The following is a 21,396-nucleotide window of genomic DNA, read 5'->3' as shown; positions in this document are numbered from 1 at the left end:
AAACAAGCTTGTGTGCTGCAGGATTTAAAAAAAAGAGCATTTTACTTTTTTTGAATGAGTTCACAGAATGACCGTATTGTTTATCTGCTGTGTCTGAGGCTCAGCTGGTCTGTTGCTTTGCAGTTACATCCTGGGTTTGACTACCAGTGGTCTTCAGTGTATTTACTCATGCCTTCAGGTGGCTTGGCTCTGTAGCTATATTTTCTAGTTTTCTGCTGGGTGAATACTTCCCAAAATATACTGTTTAAAAAAATCTTGTTCTCTAAATGCATCAAGCATTAGAGTTTTCTTTAGTCACGTGTTTGTGTTAATGTAGTAAATGTGTATCTGGGCTGTACTAGGCTTTCATATAACTGAGACTGCCTGTTGATACTGATTACATGCTTCATGTGCTTTGGCCTTTTTCTTAAAAATACACTCTTTTCTCTAGTTTCTATATATGTTTAACTTTCTGAGATCGTTGGATGACTGTCAGGGTGGAAGAACTTCTGTCGTAAGCATGAAGGTGTTTTCTGACCCTCCTATCTACTTGCTAGGTCAAGGCCGTGCGGTCTTGAAAATGACTCTAGAAATTTGTGACAGCTAGGAAAGTATTTCACATGAACTTGGAGCACAGGAACCTGGAAACATCTTGCTTGTATGTCTTTCTCTGGTTTGATTTCTGCATGTACCCTTCCAATGTGGACCTAATACAATTTACTGTGGAAAATTTTGGTACAGAAGTAGAAAAAGATTTGGTCGCTATTGTGAGGTAGTAGAGAAGGGGTGTCTTGTTTTCAAGCAGTATACAAGCTCCAAATGTAATGTAGTATAAATTAGGAAATGGGACTACCAGAATTTCTGATAGATTGTTCCTTAAGCTTGAGCATAGTTGCTTCTAACTCGTACTGCTCTCCAGAAGATGGCTTCAAAGGGTAATATTAACACTCATGTTTTTCTTACTTAGTCCTTAATCCTACTTTGCGTTTTCAGTCTTCCCTAGTTTTATAAGAATTTGCTGTATATCTCATAGGGTTAAATACATAGCCCACCTTTTTAATATGCAAGTAGCAAATATCCTTGGTTTAAATCAAATTTGTATCATATTTTTAATTCTCTTCATTTTAAAATGAGGCTTTTTGTGATGGTGGTTTTTTTCCTACACACTCTGGTTTCTTAACTTTTAGGTTTTATGTATCAGAGCAACATCTTTTTCTCTTCTCTTTCCTATCCATGTTCAGATTTCTTGTATTATTTTTCTTCTCTGTATTTTTTTATATGCACTCATCTCCCTCCCCTTGCTCAGCCTTTTCCATTCCAAGGTGCATAAGGATGTGGAGGGGTTTCCTAAATGTCTCTCTCTGTCCTATGTTCCCTTCCATTCCTTTGCTAAGTTCCTACCACCTCTTGTGATGCATTCTTCTCTTTAAGAGAGCAGGATTACAGTCCTTGTGTTTCTAGGTACCTAAAGACCGGACTCAAGTTTCTAGTGTGTTTAGTTACTTGTTTCATTTTCCTGTTTTATTTATTTATTTTGCAGTGAGACCAAACTTTGAGGAAGGAGGGACAGCAGCAACAGGGAGGAAGCATGAGTTTATACGCTCTGAGAGCGAGAACTGGCGCATCTTCAGGGAGGAGCAGAATGGGGAAGATGATGATGGAGGCTGGCGACTGGCTGGGTCACGCAGGGATGGTGAAAGGTGGCGTCCCCACAGTCCAGGTGAGATGAGGTCTTGAGAAAAATGCAGCCATGGCTGTAGCGAGAGTGGCAGTGGGTAAATGGGGGATAAAGCAGAGGAAAGGAAGGTGCAGACTAAAGTTTTCAGGATACTGATCTCATTCTGTTTTTCAAGAGATGCTTGCAGTGACAACAGGCATCCTTGAAAAGTCTCTAAATAAATTACTCGGTAAATCCCGTGGTTAATTACAAGGCTGTTCCATCTCTTGCTGAATTTCAAGTGTTTGGTGTTACTGTCTCTCTTGCTGGTTCACTTGACTTCCACCACTGACCTGTCAGAGTTGCAGGAGAAAAGCAAAGCAGGGCTTTGTCTTCAGTAATGTGGCTGAAACTGGTTGACTTCTTTGCTACTTGGGAATGAGCTGCTACCCAACCTTTCCTTTGGAACCAAGTTCCCATAATGTTTTTTCTGGTTATACAAGGCATCTGGGGAGCCAAGAGAGGGTTGTGGCTCCTCTGCTGTTTCACATTTGTAGGGAAACCAAGGGGGAGGCATGGGACACTTCCATGGCTGAGGTTGAACAATGGATATTTTTTTTTCCTAAAATCATTTAAATAAAAAACAAGTCACATTTGTCCTTGCAATGAGATTATCACTGTTACAGATGTCCCAAAAGACTTTCAGTACTGCAATGCAAGTGATTGCTTACTTCTGTTCCTAACCCTGTCCACAGCCACATGCTACTCTGCCCTCAAACAGATGTTAGTTTGTACTAAAATGAAGCAGAGAGCCTAAGGGTGAACTTTTTATCAGATGTTTTCTATTTAGATCAGGGCTAAAGGGCAAATTTTGAAGGAAGTAATTTTCTTCTTCCCAGTGTTTGGTCACTGTTGTTCTTGAGACACTGCTGCTTTGTAACAAATAATAATAATAGTTCAGATAACATCAAGCCAGCTAAGATAGTACCTCATGATGATCAGATGCAGTGTGATACACAGGAGTGGAGTATTTTGAGAGTGCGAGCCTGCTTGCTTTAGCTCAAAAGGAGGCACAGAAACCTTGAAGTTCAAAAGTTCAGTCATGTTTTGAACTCTTTTGGAAGATGTTCTGAGGAAGGTTTAGAAAATTGGTCTTATTTCCCTTATAGAGGGAATATTACCACTTCAAAGTTTTGCTGTAGTAAACAATTAACTTGTAATTTTAAGAGTTGTAATGACAAGCCAGTGGTAGAAATTTTGAGAATCTGCAGGGAAGGTGCTTGTTTTGAGACAGAAGACTGAGAAGACAGCTGTATTGCACTGATCTAGTTTCTGTCAGAGCTGTATTTGAGTTTTCCTTTTAGTAGTAGCCCCAGGACCATCAACACAGTTCTGATTGCACCTTTGCATTAAACAGTGAGTTTAATTCAAATTGGCATAGCTTAAACTACTACTCTGTGCTTAGCCTGCTGTTAGCTTATAGTGCTAATCATGCAGCTTCTTGGTGGAGAGCTGCTGCCATTTGTTCAGCTGGACCTTTCTTTGACTTGGCTCTTCATATTCCCGATTCAACTGTGTGCTCTGTGATTATTTCTTATACTTTCAGATGAGCATAGTTCAGAGGAACACAGCAGTTGTCCTGCCTGAGTTTGTCATCATCTTTTGTTAAGCAAAGAATCCCTGGATTCACACAGACCACTGTTTTTTCCAGCTTTTGAATTCCTTCTGCTCTTTCAGCTGTGTTTACTGCAGGTTGGCTGACCTAAATCTTTTTGTGTTTTTTTTGTTAGGCACAAAGGATCAAGAGGATGGACTAAGGCTGCTTCAATGCAGTTGTGTCCTTATGCTTAATTTTTTTAGATTCTGTAGCTTGATTGTATCTAAAGTTAACTGCCTTGACATACTTAATAAATCTATTATTTGTGCTGTTGAAACTGTTCTCTTCTTATACTGGATTTAAGTGAGGACTCTTCTGAATACTGACAGTAAAGAGAGGAAGCAAATCTATCCAACTTATGAAGGTAGACAAGCTTAACCTCTCTGCTTCCTAATACAGAGAGATGTAAACTTGTATGTTTTTGCAGCATGGAAACAGCCTGGATTTATTACCAGGCTTTTACAGTGTGAGCTCATGGAATTTTGTGCTTTTTCTCTCGCTGTCTGTGCAGTAAGACTAAGGAGTCTGGTAGTTGTTGTTATTTCTTCTTTTCCACAATTGTAAAGCTGCTTTGCTGGTTGTTCTGGGTAAACCTGGTACCACTCTTATCCCAGATCTGAAACAGGGTTGTTAGACTGGATTTATTATCTATAAGAGGAATGTGACCATGGCTTTTAAATCCATCATTATTTAATGATTTAGTGATTGAATGACTGCCAACCTAAAATGCCCCTTCTTTGTTTTGTTGCAGTTCTTGCATTTATACAGTGATTAACCTTAAAATTTTCAGAGCAAGTCTGTTTTATCAGATAAAGATGCAAACCCTTTTTGATCTCAAAACTAGTGAGCGAAGTGTTTGCATCTGTGGTTTTGTTATCACGTAATCCTTCAGGAATACACATCATCTGTTGCTTAGAATTTCTCTGGGTTTTTTGGTTTTCCTTGAGCAGCTCTGCTAAGTCTTTTTTTTCTTCCCAAGAAGCATTTTCAGGAGCCTTTAGTCTGTAATTTCATATAAGGACTTTTTTTTCAAGTTTCTGCTCTTCTGATCGGGTTTTCTCAAGGTAGAGCTGCAAGTTTTCTTTTTTCTGAAGGCAGTGCAGGCCTTTCTTATTCTCATGATTAAAATGTTATCTTAAAGTTCACAATAATTATAGGAGGCCATTGTATTACACCTTCTGAATTTGTGAGACAGAGGTGGATTTGTGCATCATTAACGTTTCGGAGAAGTAATGTGGAACCTTTCCTCATCCCTGTGAACTAAATGGAACAGAGGATATTGCTTGCTTCTCCTTACTTATATTTTCTCAATAACCATTTGATAAACACTGATTTCCACTGATCGCACAAATTTTGTGACAGATCTTTTTTCTTCCAGAAACGATCACAAGCCACCATTTTTAAAACATTGATAACTGTTTCATTTTTACTTTCTGGTAAAGACATCTTCTGTTGGATGGAGAGCTTTGAAAGCTGTTTACAGTCCTCCCGGTCCCATTCTGTTTTCCTTGGCTGGAAAGTTCTTCCCAGTTTCAGTAGTTAGCACTATTACAGTCAGAAATTTGGCTAAACAAAGATGTCTTCTGAACACGTTAGAAAAATTGAATGAAAGCTGTACTTGAATTTGGAAAGCTTTCCCTTTTTGTTGCAAATTTTTGTTCTAAGTTTCATTACTAGAAATGAGCATTCAAGAGACTTAGTTCCTTCAAAGGATTCTTGAACAGTCATCTGTTTTTTGTGAATATGCCTAAGCCTCTGTGGAGGGCAAGAGGAGGAAAAGATGGGTGGTTAGTTCAGGTTGTGACTTCTGCAGATGGCTGTCTAGAAGAACATAAGATCTTAAATGCTTCTAAGTCAGTGATGGCTGGTAGAAGGAGGGCTGGTAAATTCAGTCAGTGTCTGGTATTGTAGGTTTGTCTCATTTTGGTTCTCTGGCACGTTTTAGCTACCTTTCTTAGGCTTGTGGTTTCTTAATGCCCATAACACATTTGATAAGGTGGGGATGTACAGTCAAAAGTACATGAAAGTCTCCTCGTTGGTAAGGTGGTCCTTTTCTTTCGGCTGTCCTTTACAATGCTGCTTTATTAGATGGATTGTGCCCTGTAATGGCTTGCTGAATTTCTGTCACTGTCATCTTTTAACCCATCCCTCCCAAGTAAGCTGCTGCCCCCAGGACTGCCTTGTAAAGTTGCTTTCCCACCTGCCTTAGATGGCCCTTGTTCCACAGGCTGGCGAGAGCACATGGAACGACGACGGAGATTTGAGTTTGATTTCCGGGAACGAGACGATGAGCGGGGTTACCGGCGAGTGCGCTGCGGGAGCGGCAGCATGGATGATGACAGGGACAGCCTCCCTGAGTGGTGCTTAGAAGATGCAGAAGAAGAAATGGGAACATTTGACTCTTCTGGAGCGTTTCTCTCTTTAAAGGTGAAAAGCTGTCTTTTGCCTTTTATCTGTTTCTAGCAAACGTCCTGTTAAGTCAGGTGGATTGTGAATGCTTGTTTGCTTTTGTAGAAGGTGCAGAAGGAGCCAATTCCTGAGGAACAGGAGATGGACTTCCGACCTGTGGATGAAGGGGAGGAAAGATCTGACTCTGAAGGGAGCCACAGTGAAGATGCCAAAGATCATGAGAAGGCTACCAAGAAAGAGGGGGAGAAAACAGATAGAGTAGTGTCAGGTAAGGTGGACTTCTCTTGCATCTGTTGTGTGCTACAGTTTAGAATTTCAGTTAATTCAGTTAAGTAGAACCATGCAATGTTACAGAAGCAGCAGAAGAAGCAGTCCAAACATCTTCACCGGCTACCAGGTCAGATAGCCCACCGAAATCCCAGCTTCAGGACTCACTGCAGACAAGCCTTTTTGAAAGGAAAGAGGAGTCTGTCCCAGAAAGAACAGAGAAAACAGAAGATAAAGAAAGTCGAACGGAGAATACACCGCCAGCCAAATTGCCCAACAGAGGGGAAGGTAATAGTCTTGATCAATTTATTAGACGTTATTACTCGTTGTGATTTTAGAAGTCCTCTTTAAAGACTGGATTATGGTGATGAGAACCTAAAACTCACCAACTGGTCTATAAATAGAAATAAATTAATTGAAATGTGGTCCTGAATGCTTGCAGTGTACTTGGACTTCACGCTGCAGTGCAATTATGAGCTAATTGCCCATGTGCCCTGTTGTGTTTGAGTAGATCAGTCTGGACAAATGTATGTAGCCAGGGAACAGATGTTGATCTGTGCAAAATACTGCACACTTAGAACTGAACGGCTTGTCCTTTCAAGTTTGGTTGGGTGCCTGTGCTGTAAAGAGCACCAGTGTGCAGTTGTGCACTGGAAGATCTGAAAATACTTTGGTGAAAATTTTGTACTGTTAAATATTTTCTACAGTAAGCTCCTAGAAGTTCTTTTCACTTATGTTAAAAAGATAGTGAGCTAATCTTAACACTTTTCTTTAGATTTGGCTTCTGCTGCTCAACCTTTGCCACAGATATCTGCGGACACAGCTTCTCCTGCTCATCTATCTCCTCCTGTTTCCAATTCCAATCCTGCCCTACGACCAGTTCAGGCACCTATCACAGCTGCTCCAGGCATGGGCAGTGTTCCCACTGACCCAGATGATGAAGAGGGCCTCAAGCACCTAGAGCAGGTAAAATTTTGAAATTCCTTTGTTGTTAATGATTTTGAGAGTGTAGGAGTATGTAGAATGCAAGAAATACTTGAAGCACATAAAAGCAAAAATGCAGCTAAAGGTTTACAGTCCATGGTATATTCTGGTGCTACATATCTTCCCTCCATTATCTTCTTAGAGAATAATTCAAGTGTACTAGTACTCAGTGAGGAAAGAGAGAGCTACAGATCCCAATGCTGCTGTCAAGTAACTTTACCATTTGCTCTGAGAAACCACAAAGTAGTGTGCCCAATATGTTTGTTTAAAAAAAAAGGAACTGTCAACTTTATGGAACTTAAGTGACTATTGGGATGTAGAGCATATCTTATAATAGCTCTCATACCTGTTTTATTCCTCACCATCTTGGTACGTATAATGACGTGTGGGACCTCCTCAAAAAGTAGTTTCAAAGCTTTACTGAAGGGTGCAAACTATTGATAGAATCACCACGGTTGGAAAAGACCTGCATGATCATCCAGTCCAACCCTCCACCTGTCACCAGTAGTTTTCACTAAACCATGTCCCTCCACATGACATTTAAACATTCCTTTTACACCTCCAGGGTTGGTGATTCCCACTTCCCTGGGTAACCCATCCAGTGCCTGACCATTCATTCATGTTTCTAACAAAGGGTAAACTGAGCCCAGAGATTGTATTGCAGAAACATCAGTTATTGAGTTGCCTGTAGTTCTGCTCTTGAGCTCTAGGTTTGTCTGTCAATCTGTCAGCAAATGGCTACCACTTGTATTCCTTGGTGATTCTGATGTCTTCTGCAGCAAGCAGAGAAAATGGTGGCCTATCTGCAGGACAGTGCTGTTGATGATGAAAGGCTAGCAGCGAAAATTCAAGAGCACAGAGCAAAAGGTTCTTCTATGCCATTGTTCCATGAAGCCATGCAGAAGTGGTACTACAAAGACCCACAAGGAGAAATTCAGGGTAGGTCTGTGCCCTTTACACTTCCTCTTTTGTTTCACAGAACTGTTAAAGACTTCATCTCAAACTTACCACCAGCAAAATCTGATTATTTTGTTTTTCCAAAAGGGCCGGAAGGGATTTACTACTCCTGAATTTGATCTTAAAAATTGATCCTTCTACCTATCACTGCTCCTATCAGCAAATTCTGTGTACAGAACTGTATTTTATTATGGCTAAGCTTTGCCTTTAGTACAGGTTTCTTAAATTGAGGTTAGATACAAACTTGTTTTTCTCCATGTCGGCAGATACTCAGATTTCCAGATAAGGGAAACAAAAAAAATGTGACCATTCTGTAGCTTCTTGACAAATCTCTGAGGAACATGGAAATCATTTTTCCAGCCTCAGCCCAGTGACCTTGAATACTCAAAGGTTCTTCTCTAGAGCAGAGTGAAAATTTTCACAAGCTTATACACAGTCTAAATTTTAGTAGTACTTGGCAGACAGTACATTATGAGTTCCTGTAACAGTGTTTCACGTTTGTGGTTGTCCCTTGAGTCATCTTAGGTTTTTTTTGTGATTACATTTGGAACAGGCCTTTCCTATTGGTACTTGCCTGCTTGCTTTCAGAAAGTACCCCTGGGCTTGGGGTTCTGCTTTAGCAGATGCTTAAGTGTCTCAGGAAAATGCAGTCCAAGAATAAGTTGTTTAGTTGCTGTATTTCACTGTGTAGTAACCTTTTAATGTTGAATGTAATTGCCTTCCTCAGCTGTGATCTCTGTATAGGATTTGTAGGTGCTGTATGTGGCTCTATGCCAGGCTCTTGCCTGTGTGTATTACATGTCTTTAAACTTCAAGGGCTGAAGGAAAAGATTTGCAAGTGCTTAAGGTTTTTATTTGCTCAGTGTGCTTCAGACTGTTAGTTGCTACCAGGTGTTCATTGCTGACTACCTAACAACTTGTGAAGTCAAGTGCTTCCTTGAGTATGACCTCCAGAACTGAATGCTCACATGCAGCTTTCTTTTGGGATGCTGCTTGTGACTTCATATCTTCTAGGAGGAGCTGTCTTCTGAAGGTGCTTCATATGGAGAATGCTAGAGTTAAGAAATATTTGGGCTTTTCAGAAGATGTTCTTGCAACACTTATCTGTAGTTCTTATGCTACTAAAGAATCTGTTTTTCTTAAACTGGCTTTATCTCCAGTTGAATGTGTTGAATTAGTATGAGTTTTACTCCTTTGCAGGGATTGACTGCAGTCTTAAGAAAGAGAGGTGGAGTTCTAAGTTTTTAAGGCAGAAAAGAGCAGTTTTTATCATATTTAAAAGTTTTATCTTGCAAGCAGATGTGGTTCTGCTCATTTGGTAAATTTGAAAAGTGAAGCTTGTTTAAAATGTATTAATTCCTCCAAATTGAAGGCAAGGGTTGAAACTGGTGACTATAGTTTAATTATCTGTGCACTGTGGGGGATGTGGTGCTTATGGTCTTAGCTCTAACAGACACTGCTGAGATCTGGACTGGAAATTTAAACTGTTAACCCAGTGCTGAGCCTGAAGAGCTCAGCTCCACTAGAAGGCAGGATATTCGTTAGCTGGATGGAGCTCTGCAGTGCTGGGGCTGCTCAGCTTTTGTCTCAGAGCTGATATCTCCCTCCCTTGCATGGTGCAAGCCATCATACACTTCTCACAGAAGGCTGTTTGGAGGAACTTCATATCCACTGTAGAGATTCAGATACACGTGTTAATGCTTTAGCTTTGAACATAGGCTGTCAATCCAGGCAGGTGAATGCGAAGGACAAAAACCCTTGATGCTAGGTACTGTGTTCTTTAACAAGCACCTGTGCTCTTTTGTTTCCAGTAAGCTCAGCTGGACCTTCCTTCTTCTTCCTCCTATGTGTATGGGTTGATATCATTTCAGGTCCTTTCAGTAATCAGGAGATGGCCGAGTGGTTCCAGGCTGGATATTTCACTATGTCACTGTTGGTGAAGAGAGCCTGTGATGAGACCTTCCAGCCACTTGGAGACATCATGAAAATGTGGGGCAGGGTTCCCTTCACTTCAGGTCCAGCACCACTTCCACATCTGGTAACTGAGAGAGTTACTGTATTCTGTTACTATATTCAAATAGTCTTGCAACAAATGGAAGTTTGGTTACGTGCATATCAAATAGTCTGTCTTGTGAATGCATGTACTCTGAGCACCAGAGTGGAACGCTGTGATAAATTACCTCTTTAAGATGACAAAAGGCAGTGTCAGTATGACAGTTTTGCCACAGCTGTGTCTGAGGCATGGTCCTGCTGTCCTGTAATACATGCAAGTGCTGTGTATTTCTTGTTCACTGTACTATTGTTGATACTGTTTGATTTTTGATTTGCCTGTTTTTCTGTTTTTTACCCTTCAGAGCAGGACAGTCATTTATGTAGCTTGCATTTGTAATACAGTACTGTCGCTGTATGTTAGAATAATGTTTTATTCCTCAACATAGGGTGAGCTGGACCAGGAGCGTCTGACAAGACAGCAAGAGTTGGCCCTGATCCAAATGCAGCACCTCCAGTATCAGCACCTTCTGATACAGTAAGACCACCAGTCCCAGCAGTCTCCCAGCTGTGCTCTGCTTTGTGTTTTTAATCGTTGTTATTGCTTCTTTGAGCAATGGGGGATGGTAGTGCTTCACCTCCAGCAGCAGTGGCCTGTTTCTACAGATACCTGGGCCTCATAGTCTACAGGATTAGAGCAGGGAGTAGCTGCCAAAGGCACGTTTTTTGGTGTTGTTTTGTATGTCATAGCTACTTTGATGGGACCTGCCACCATAGGTAGCCATTAAAGGTCTAACTGAATCACAGCTAACCTTGTAACGCAGTTCTGGTGTGTTGGAGTCAGGAGAAACTTCCCATCTTTTCTCCTAGAGATGGAGAAAGCTGTAAACTTGTCTGTTTGCTCAGCTTTTTTGAAGCTCAGCATAAGGTAATTGCTGGAGAAGAGCAGGTTAGCCCTTTTTGCCAGAGTTGCCAGCTTCAGTTCATTTCCAGCCAGTTCAACAGTTTGTTTTGTTGGAGATTGGAGAAAAGAAAGTGATATGGCTACCTATTGAAGAGCTCCTGACGGAATTATCATTTTTAAGTACTGATTGTCAGCTTATGATTTGATAAGACGAGAAACCTGGCTGTGTACTCGGAGTTGGATGTCTTGGTGTTGGACATAAACAATCAGCTCGGGTAGGGGAGGGTAAAAACATCTGATTCTGTCCCATGTGCACCAGGTTGTTGTGTGTTGATACTTGGAGGCCTCCATTGTGTGGTTTTTCTCAAGCTTAGGTCAGTAGGCGTTAGTCATAGAGAATGTGTGCAGCTTCTGCAACATGAGCATCATATAGATAAGAGGTGAACGAACACCAGAGGTTCTTTGCTTCTCTTTTGTAGACAACAGTATGCACAGGTTCTGGCTCAGCAGCAAAAGGCAGCCCTGTCATCCCAGCAGCAGCAGCAGCTTGCTATTCTCTTGCAACAGTTCCAGGCTCTGAAAATAAGGTGAGTTAGCCCAGGCTTGAGCTGAATACTCTTCATCCTATATTCTGACTTCATGTTTAATAACTGTAATCTTGTCAGTAGTCCAGTTTGCTCATATTTGGACATTGCATACTTTAAAGTTTGTATCAACATGAAACAGTTGCAGGATATGGGATACATCATATAGTTTTTACTTTGGAGTATGTGTAAAAAACGAGGAGGAAAATCTTATGGTTAAAATTAGACCCTTGACAGATCTGTTCTGCTGAGAACAGAATGCCTTTGCTAACTGAAAACTGCAGTCAGTACTGGATGATGGTTGTTGCCCAGGCTGGCCTGCGTACAGCAGATGCAAAGCTGTTTTAGTCCTTGAGTTGGCAGCAGGGATGAGATAAGCAAGAGCTCTGCAAGAAAGTAGTATTTGCCATATCACCTATTTGTTTTAAATAGAAATGTGGAAGGAAAAGATTGTGTTATGAGTTAGTGAATCTCATGTGTATTCAGAGCACTTCCTCTTCCTGGAAGCAGCGTGTTGACTCTTCCTGTTGGTGTTACAGAATATCAGAACAGAACATGATGCCACCTGTTACGAGGTCTGTGTCAGTGCCGGACACTGGCTCAATATGGGAACTTCAGTCAGCTTCACAGCCTACAGGTAAGGTGCTTACTGCCTATCAGATTCATTGAGAAAAGGTCACAGATCAAAGGCCGGCATCTTTGTTGAGGTGATAGCTTCCTCTTTTACACTAAGGGGAATTGTTTCTGCTGCTGTATTTTGTAACTGGTTCAGGCTGCTTTGCATTACAGTTTAATTTGCACCTAAGAGCTGTAAAGAGTATGGTGGTTCTTCTATGGTTATGTGAAGCCTTGATTCAGAGGAATTGATTGTGATGTTGTAGAGGTGTTTCCCTCTGGGAGAGGTTGTAATAGCTATGTTTTTGTAGAATTTATGGGAAACCCAGCCTTGCTGGTTGAATAAGCCTTGTTCTACAAAGAGATAATGTAGCCCTCTAGTGACTAAAACTAATGCATTAAGATTTAATTCATAAAATACAATGGCATTCCAAAGATTTTCACCTTCCATTTGTTCTTTATTGATGTGCTTATTTTTGTATATGCTTGTAAATCCTCTTTTTTTTTTTTTTAACTGTCTAGTCTGGGAAGGAAGTAGTGTCTGGGATCTCCCCATCGATACTGCAGCTCAGGGACCAGCTCTAGAACAACTTCAGCAGCTTGAGAAGGCCAAAGCTGCAAAGGTCAGGAACTACTTTGTATTTTAACAAGTTGGCATTGCTTTTCTGCAGCGTAACCATGTTTCTTGAGTCCATGGAAGTCTTATAGTTCTTTAACCTTCATGCTGCTGTGTTCAATTTTTGATGAGATTTTCTTTGAAAACCCTGTGAAGATGAAATGCATTATAGAAACGTGTGATTAAATCCATGTGAACTGCTGGTTTTTTTTTGCTGGGGAGGTACTACTGACCTCTGAAGCAGTGGTTGTATTTTTACACTTGTCATAAAACAAGCAAACAAAATCTCTAACAACTTTGCTAGCTGCTTTTGTTTTAAAATGGGTTCATCATGAGCGATCATAGCAAACTGTGGGAAGGAGCACTTAGTCTTCCTCTTAATCCTGCCATATTTTAACCAGAATTGGTTTGAGGAATTGTTTACCTGTATGGGCAAATAGGACTAAGTTTGAATCTGTGCAATTCTGTTCAGAAATGGTGTGGTTTATGGTGGCTGCAAAGCAACTCCATAACAGCTTCTGAAGCCAGGAGTTATTTCAAGGAGCTAATGGTGAAAGAAATGTTTGATACTGAACGAAAATTGTCAGAAATTGTACTAGACAGCATTGTAGGAATTTGGCACCAGTAAGTAGTCAGTTCATAGGTAACCTTGCAATTAAGGAAGAGCATCTGCCAGAGGCTTCATCTGCTGTTGTTACTATAATCTCAACAGATAAGCCCTAGGAATTGGTGTAGGAATATCTTACCTGCATCTGAGTGTAGTCTTATGTGAATTGTAGCTAGAGCAAGAGAGGAGAGAAGTGGAAATGAGGGCCAAACGAGAGGAAGAAGAGAGGAAAAGGCAGGAGGAGCTTCGGAGGCAACAAGAAGAGCTACTTAGGAGGCAGCAGGAAGATGAGAGGAAACGACGGGAAGAAGAAGAACTGGCCCGCAGGAAGCAAGTGAGTTTCCTCAATGTAGTTCATCTCTAATTTTAATACTTTATAAAACTCACTTTAAAAATCCTGTGGGATCTAGTTGATCTTTGGTAGGTGTGTATGAAGACACAATATTTTTCATGTGATTATATGTAGTTATTCTTCTGTTCTTGATTTTTAAATTCAAGAGCCCAGATTATAATTTGGGAAATGGGCTCTAATGGTTCACTTTCAAGATAAGCTCATTTTTTTGTGAGCTGGGAGGCTTTACTCCATGTGGAACGTTGCTTCCTGATTTCTTAGTAGCAGCATTAGTCTTCAGTTAGTTGCCCAGTTATTCTATGTTTGATTTTTATTGACCATTTATGCTATTTCGTGTTTTGATATGGATATGTTCTGGAGTAGAATACAGACTGAGTGTTTCAAATGAATAAAATGTAGAGGGGGGATATAGGAATAAAAAACAGTAAAATTTATCTTATTTTTCCCCTCTTTTTTAATTTAGTAAAGCATTTTGCTGAAGAAATTATTTGGGGTATGTATTGGTGTCAGTATTATTTCCTTAAAGAGTTGGACAAGCAGATTTATTGAAAGAAATTATGTGGTCTGAGTTTAAGAGAATGTATGTAGGATTTATGGCATGTTCTTAATTCTTAAGAATATGCTATTCAGATAAATTACTAGCTTAAAGTTTCTGACAGTCATTTCTGAATTCTGCATAGAAGCTGAAATGTTTTTGAAGAGCAGTAGGAGGCAAGGGCAATGAAGGTTAGTTTCCAGTGCACACAAAGGATGATGGCAAGCACCTTTCTGAGCTTATTCATGACAGAGTTAGTCAGTGAACACCCTTTAAAGTAGCACATGCATCCTAGCAGAAAATAATAAATATTTTTTTTTCTCCATAGTATTTTGCATTTGCTGAAGTAGGTAGTTGTGAAAGAGCACTTTCCATTTTCTGATTTAAGGATCATGTGTTTCCCAAGAAGTTTCTGGAATCCTCAGTTTTATCTGCAGCTTAGTTGTAGACTTTAATTCACTTAGCATTTGGATTTTGTCACTGAAGAAGTAATTTAATATAATGCAGTGTGATATATAGCTAGTTTTCATGATACCTTAAAGAACCAAGTCCATAAATAAATGGTTCCTTACTTTAATATCTTCAATATAGCAAGTCATGATGATATATAGCAGAAAATATCCTTTGCTCAAGTTCAGACTTCACTGGAAAATTCAATCAATGTTCTTCAGAATTCAACTCCTGAGTTAACTGTAGGTTGGTTTTAGCAATTGATTTTTGGTTGATCACCTGGTATTTCGATGTGTTTCATCCACTGTGGCTCTGGATAGACCTGGGATGTGTTCTTTTCAGACTAAGTTCTGCTCTTGTATGTAACTTCCTGGAAATGTCCATTAAATTTCAAACTTCTTTCTGGATTTGTACTGTAAGCAATCTGACTTTCCCTTCCTGAGGTATCAGTGGGAAATAATTATTTACAAGGAGGAAGCAGAATGGGTCTGAAAAGCAGTAATGAGAAGTTGCTTAGCTCATTACCAGTGAAATAATTACAATAATGCTAACATCTGAACAAGAATGTATTGAGGTAACAAAGTTGAAGCATTTATCTGGAAAGAGGAAAATATTATTCTTTATTTAAAGAAAAACAAAGCCTGGTCTAATATTTGAATCTGACTTCTGTACTGGAAGGCATTGTAGAGTCAGGGATGAACTGATTTATTAGCATGGATTATACAGAGGAGATGATGCTTAACAAATTTGATTAACTTCTTTTGAGGAGATGACAGTGAGAGCTGAGAGGGGTGAAGCAGTAGACTTAATCTGCCTGGACATCAGGAAGGCTTTTGATGTAATACTGCATAAAAGACTAGTATATAAGGTTAGTAAATATACTGTTGATGGTGAATTCTAAATAAAAAAAATAACTACTAGCAATTCAATTCTGTAGGTTGAAATGTCATAGCAAATGTTGAATCTGGTTTTGTTCTTAGTTTTCATCAATTACCTGCACTGTAAAACTACAAACAGTATTTCTCAGCTTGTGTAGCTCCTGTATTTTTTTGCTTCTGATTTCCTATTTTCTATCTAGTAGTGACTGATAATTTTCAGGAACAAAGTTTAAGGTTAAATAGTTTCTCTGAATTATTTTTCATGTTCCTCTTCAGAGCATTGTCCCAATGATGAATTTCACAAAAATGAAAGATTTGTAACCCCTGCTATTGTAGGAAAGCAGAACTGCAGGTGTTACCAACTGCAGAAATGCAAGAATACTTCATCTAAGAGTCCAGAACCTACTGAACTCAGAATTTCTGCTTAAGGATATTGTGACGTTGCAGATAAATTACAAGATCTGAAGTCATTTATAAAGCAAGATGAAAAAATTAAGAGATAAGAGGTGGTTAATGCTAGAGAATGTTGGGATCCTCTTGGAGTCAGAAGCCATGAATATAGGAGCACTAAGAGCAAATGCAATGAGTGAGTGTGCACTTTATCTCATTCAAGTCAGCAGAAAGTTGGAAAGCTCTAAATGATTTTGGTCATGTGCTCAAACAAAAGCACTAAACAAGTAAAAAGATGCAGAAGTAAGTATTAAGAGTCTTTCCTTATAACTGTGATGACTGGGTTAAAAAAACAAGTGCATCAGTCACAATATTCCCAGCTTTTCATGATCTTGCAGGTTTTGTTTCATCTTGATACACTATTCATCTTCAGTTCTCTAGGGGGAGAGAAGTCTTTTTTTTTGTTAATTCTTGTCATTCACCAGTGTCTCTTCCATCATGGCTTAGGAAAAGATCCCTGTAACTTTGATGTTTCTTTCCATTTCATTTCCAAGAAGGGAAGCAGAGATGTCAGAGAGCTGCTGTTACACAGGAGGATGTGGTGACTTTGTTCCCCTCTCCTAGGTACTGCATGTTATGGCAGTGTCTGGTGCTGCACGTCCCACCAGCATGACTGGCAGCTCAGCATCCTGAGTTGAGCTCCTGGCGTGTGGTCTGCAGTCACACAGAACACTGGCACACCTCCAGCCCTCTGGGTAGAGTTGTAGTTAAAGAAACGAGCAGAAATTTCTCAGCACTTGCACTGGGACACTTGATTAGTGTTACTTGACTGCATGTGTCCAGTTAACTTAGTTGCAGGCCCAGGTTACAAACGTGACCTAGACATTGAGTGTTGCGCTTGAGGCTTTTCTGAATGTCAGATCTGAAGCTTTTCATTGGTAACGGGAAGTGATTCACAGGCTATTTTGTATCCAGCTAGTAGAACTAAAACTTAGAGCAGGAAACTTTTGAAGTGCCTACCTCTGAGCTGCTTAAGTGAAAGTCGTGAGGATGTATTGCAGCCTATGGTTCTTGGAATCATGGAACTGCCAAGACTGGAAAAGACTTACTGGGTCATCCAGTCCAACCACCCCCCTACCACCAGTATCCCACTAAACCATGCCCTTTAGTACCACATGTGGAGTGTTTCTTGAACACCTCCAGGGACGACGACTCCACCACCTGTGCAGCCTGTTCCAGTGCATGACTGCCTTTTTGGAGAAGAAATGTTTCCTAGTACCAACCTGAACCTCCCTGGGCACAACTTGAGGCCATTCCCTCTAGTCCTGTCTCACTGCAGTGGCCTAGAATTAGTTAGGAAAAATGGTTTGTATAGTGGATGTTGTAGACATCTGGAGTTAGCCCCTGTCAGGAAGAAACCTGATTCAATTGCTACTGCAATTTATGTATGTTGTGTGCATTTGAAGATTTGCTACCTGATTCACTGTAAGGCTTTAAAATTTCAGAACTAACTTCCTGCTTCACCAGACTTCAAAATAATTATATCTGTGATGCACAATTAGTCTCCCTTAGAGCTGTGAATACTTTATTATATACAAAAGACCGTAGAGAATATTTGCACTGTACTAATTGATTTTAAAAAAAGTGTTTACAAAAGCTTGAGAAGTTCTCATCTAAATTGTGGATAGAAGGGATGAAAATGGTTGGACTAGATGATCTTGTAGGTCCTTTCCAACGTAATGTATCTATGAATCTATGAAAAGCAGGATGCCCTTAGCACTGTTGCTGGATTTCAAAGATCAGAAAAGGCAGCAAAAAGCCAGGCTGTTTTGTGCAAGAGAAAGTCACGACTGGGAAAAAATTGCATGTACATTCTTCTGTACAGTGAGCAGAAAGCTGGTTGTGCTCTGTTCCTTCAAAAACAATTTTCATCTCTCTGAAAGTGATGCCTCTTGTTTATTTCCATGGAAATTACAGCAGATAGAAATAGCACAATAACTCCATGTGATAGAGCAAATTCTCAGTTACAGAACACTGTTTTTAAGCAGAGGCATCACCACTACCTCTGCAATTTCAGTGTTAAACAAGAGCCTGTATGCTGTGCTCTTAGCAGTCTGCACCTGCAGAAGTGTCCACTGTCAGCACTGATGAAATGCTCCACCTCACATCCGCTGTTTGGTGTGCCTCTTTTTCCCCACAGAGAGGAATTCAGTGACACACCTTTGCTCTGTACACACTTCCATGTGAGATCCCATGTTGTCACACTGCCCCTGTGCTGCCATCTGTCACACAGCAACAACACGTAGGAGATTATTGGCAGGGAGGTTCAGCCTCTGCTGCTGTCCCACTGATGTCTGACCTCGTGGGCCAGCGTAGTAAAACAGACTCCATTGCTTTGGGAGCAGCTCTCATAGCAGAACTGAAAAAAAATCTGTTCGTGTTAATCTTCAGAGCATTAGGGAAGGGTGTTGATGGGTTTTTTAATTAATTATTTAGCTAATGGGAAAGCACAGTGTAATTTGTTGGAAGCTATTTAAGTAACTTATGGATAGCTCAAAATCAAATCCTTCAGGAGATCTTTCATTGCCATTGATATTTAAATAGTGTAGGAGTAGATCAGTCAGAGCACATTCATTGAGTTCCACAGATCAGGGGCTTGCAAAGGTTACTGTGTCCTTAACTGCATTGGGCTTCTTCAGCGTATTCCTAATGCCTGCACATGTGGTTTGAGCTTTGACATGCACTTACAGCCCGTGTTTAGAAATGCATCCAAGTGGGAAAAGTTTCCACTTGGAGCTAACATCCCAAAAAAGAGATTGCTGAGATGCTTACATATTAAAACGCATACGTGCAAGTGTAGTTAGTATAGATTGGGAAGAGGAGTTGCACCCTCGTTTTATTGTTTTCATTTTCAGTGCCATTGTTTTTAAAACCAAAGTTAAAGCTTGATTCCCTATTTCTTTACTCATTAAAATCATTCATTTATGAGATGCATCGGAGAACTTGTTAGTTTGTTGGGTTTGTGGTGTTCACTGTTTTGTTTTGCCAGGGCTTAGCTTCAAACTAAGGAAGCTTTCTTGAGACCATTCTTTTGGCCAGACCATGTTGTAGACTGTTGTGATGTGGTTTGTCAGTGGCATGGCAATTACAGATTGACGTTGGTTCCCACCTCCAGGAGGAAGCCTTGAGGCGGCAGCGAGAGCAGGAAATTGCACTAAGGAGGCAGCGGGAGGAAGAGGAAAGGCAACAGCAGGAGGAAGCACTTAGGAGATTGGAAGAGAGAAGAAGAGAAGAGGAAGAGAGACGGCAGCGAGAAGAATTAATTCGTAAACAGGTGAAAACCAGCAAACTTCCGGCCCCTGATCGATGCTGTCACAGGCCTCAGCTTAAATTAATCATAAAGCACGAATAGCTTCATGATAACTTCTAGGTCAAATTAAGACTTGCTAGCTACTTCAAAATCAAAGTTTGTACCATTTCTGCCCCATCGTGCAGTCATCTTATCTGTTAGCAGAGGCATGTTCTTGCTTTTAGGTCCAACGCTCAGCAGTAAACATCACCTTGTCAACTGCTTTCTTCTTTCGTGTTAGAAAACCTTTTCTCCCTTTCTTCCTTTCACATCTTATTCCATTGAACGTATAGCACTGTTTGACTTAAGCAGACAAAAGAAGCTTAGACTGAGAGGTGCATAATTTCTAGAAGGAAAATGATATTCTCTGGTCTAGAATAGAGGCATGTCATTCTTTTCCAAGTCCCTTGGTGGAGCAAAGGGGAAACTTGTACTCTGAGAGAACGTAGCTTATATTATTGGGCTTTCTTGCCTGAGAAATGTACAAGTAAATGAAAAATCTAAATGTCACAGATTAAAGACCCATAGGGCTCTCTCTTCTGTCAGGATTACCACAGAGTACAAGTAATTTAGCTTTTCTGAGTCTGCTCAGACTGTACTTTTCCTTATGCCGTGGGAAGGAAGAGGAGGCTGCCAAGTGGGCACGAGAGGAAGAGGAAGCTCAGCGGCGACTTGAGGAAAGTCGGCTACGGATGGAAGAAGAGGCAGCAAGACAACGGCTCGAAGAGGAGGAGCGGAAGCGCAAGGAGCTGGAACTCCAGCGCCAAAAAGAAATAATGAGGCAGAGGCAGCAGCAGCAGGAAGCTTTACGACGACTGCAACAGCAGCAGCAACAGCAGCAACTTGCCCAAATGAAGGTAACGTTTCAGTGTGCTTTAAGCTCTTCCTTAGCCTAGTGTGCTGTGGAGAACCGCAGCAGGATTCGGGATTGTCTAACCTGAGCAGAACAGAGAGAGGGTGAAGGTGAATAGTTGACATGGAGAATGCTGGGAGATGCAGGAAGGAGGTAAGTTGCAAAATGAAAGTGGTTCGCTCAAAAGGAGCTAGTTGAAGAGGGATCTGATGGTCAGTACCAACGTTTGCTTTTCTCCAATAAGAAGGGACAGTGCAAAGTCTAAAGGCTTCAGTTTCACAAGTCTTGGAATCAACACTGATTGCTGTTTTTCAGACAGTGGTATGTTACCTTATTGTTCGTGTGCTGCATCTTTGGCTCTGCAATTCATAGGAGGGCAGCCTGGAGAAACAGTTTATATTTGAATATTTTGTATTATTTTATACCTCGAAGTGTTTTGTTGAAATTTAAAAGTAACCTTTCTCTTCCCTGTGCTCTGAGCTGCTATTGGTTTTTTTTCAGTTATGCCTCAGCTGTATTCTGTAAAAGGTTTTTGCAATCTCTAGTGATGTTTTCTCTTGACCCAGCTCCCTTCGTCTTCAACATGGGGTCAGCAATCAAATTCAGGAGCTTGTCAATCCCAAACCACCCTGTCACTGGCAGAAATCCAGAAGCTAGAAGAAGAACGAGAACGGCAGCTTCGAGAAGAGGTAAGCACTGGCACTGATGGAGTGTAACTTTTTTGAGGCAGATGCTGTGTGACTGCTTAACTCCTATTAGAAATAATCTGAGGAAGGTAATAAAGTAATAGAAGGTATTCCTCCAAGACCCTAAATGCCTAGCAGATTGCACTCATAGTTAGATAAAATAATGCTGTTTGGGGTTAATAAACCACTTGTGTTTTGCCAGTTACTTAGTGCATCCTTGTTAAGAAGAACTGTAACAGCTCAAAAAACCATACAACTTAAGAATTCACCAGAATAAACTGAATTCAATTTAAAAAGTATCTCAGCTAGAATTCAGAATAGCAGTAATCTCTTGAAAGTGTGCACAAGTATTCTTTGTTATTGTTTGCAACAGCAAAGGCGTCAGCAGCGTGAACTAATGAAAGCTCTCCAGCAACAGCAGCAGCAACAGCAGCAAAAATTATCAGGCTGGGGTAATGTCACCAAACCAACAGGCACTACCAAGTCCCTGCTGGAGATACAGCAGGAAGAGGCAAGGCAAATGCAGAAACAGCAGCAGCAGCAGCAGCACCAGCAGCCGAACAGAGTCAGAAATACTACGGTATGTTCCCTGTTTTTATCTTACCTTTCTGTAGAAGGCAACAGTACGTGGTGGTGTTCCTTGTCTGTTCATTGCTCTTCTGCCAGGTCTGGTGCTAA

General features: G+C 40.6%; 1 protein-coding gene across 11 annotated transcripts in view; it reads left to right on the top strand.

Annotated features, from left to right (window-relative positions):
• GIGYF2 (GRB10 interacting GYF protein 2) overlaps nucleotides 1-21,396 on the top strand; it is a 71,026-nt gene that overhangs the window by 42,372 nt on the left and 7,258 nt on the right. For 4 of the 11 annotated variants that reach the window (XM_065748175.1, XM_065748178.1, XM_065748176.1 and 1 more), the window contains 17 exons: nucleotides 1,520-1,699; nucleotides 5,503-5,720; nucleotides 5,808-5,970; nucleotides 6,039-6,257; nucleotides 6,745-6,935; nucleotides 7,733-7,892; nucleotides 9,782-9,948; nucleotides 10,349-10,437; nucleotides 11,283-11,390; nucleotides 11,927-12,024; nucleotides 12,525-12,625; nucleotides 13,398-13,559; nucleotides 15,329-15,430; nucleotides 19,006-19,164; nucleotides 19,800-20,036; nucleotides 20,599-20,721; nucleotides 21,092-21,298. In XM_065748175.1, coding sequence (XP_065604247.1) covers nucleotides 1,520-1,699; nucleotides 5,503-5,720; nucleotides 5,808-5,970; nucleotides 6,039-6,257; nucleotides 6,745-6,935; nucleotides 7,733-7,892; nucleotides 9,782-9,948; nucleotides 10,349-10,437; nucleotides 11,283-11,390; nucleotides 11,927-12,024; nucleotides 12,525-12,625; nucleotides 13,398-13,559; nucleotides 15,329-15,430; nucleotides 19,006-19,164; nucleotides 19,800-20,036; nucleotides 20,599-20,721; nucleotides 21,092-21,298 — 2,684 coding nt within the window. The remainder of the gene's footprint in view (nucleotides 1-1,519; nucleotides 1,700-5,502; nucleotides 5,721-5,807; nucleotides 5,971-6,038; nucleotides 6,258-6,744; nucleotides 6,936-7,732; nucleotides 7,893-9,781; nucleotides 9,949-10,348; nucleotides 10,438-11,282; nucleotides 11,391-11,926; nucleotides 12,025-12,524; nucleotides 12,626-13,397; nucleotides 13,560-15,328; nucleotides 15,431-19,005; nucleotides 19,165-19,799; nucleotides 20,037-20,598; nucleotides 20,722-21,091; nucleotides 21,299-21,396) is intronic. The other 7 variants (XM_065748181.1, XM_065748180.1, XM_065748179.1 and 4 more) reach the window with 7 other exon arrangements.

Source organism: Cyrtonyx montezumae, unplaced genomic scaffold (assembly GCF_038088225.1).
Source record: "Cyrtonyx montezumae isolate F1298 unplaced genomic scaffold, pur_monq_1.0 scaffold_5, whole genome shotgun sequence".
In the NCBI taxonomy this organism is placed as follows: Eukaryota; Metazoa; Chordata; class Aves; order Galliformes; family Odontophoridae; genus Cyrtonyx; species Cyrtonyx montezumae.
The sequence above is the reverse complement of the archived record's forward strand: the minus strand, read 5'-3'. Positions and strand labels throughout refer to the sequence as shown.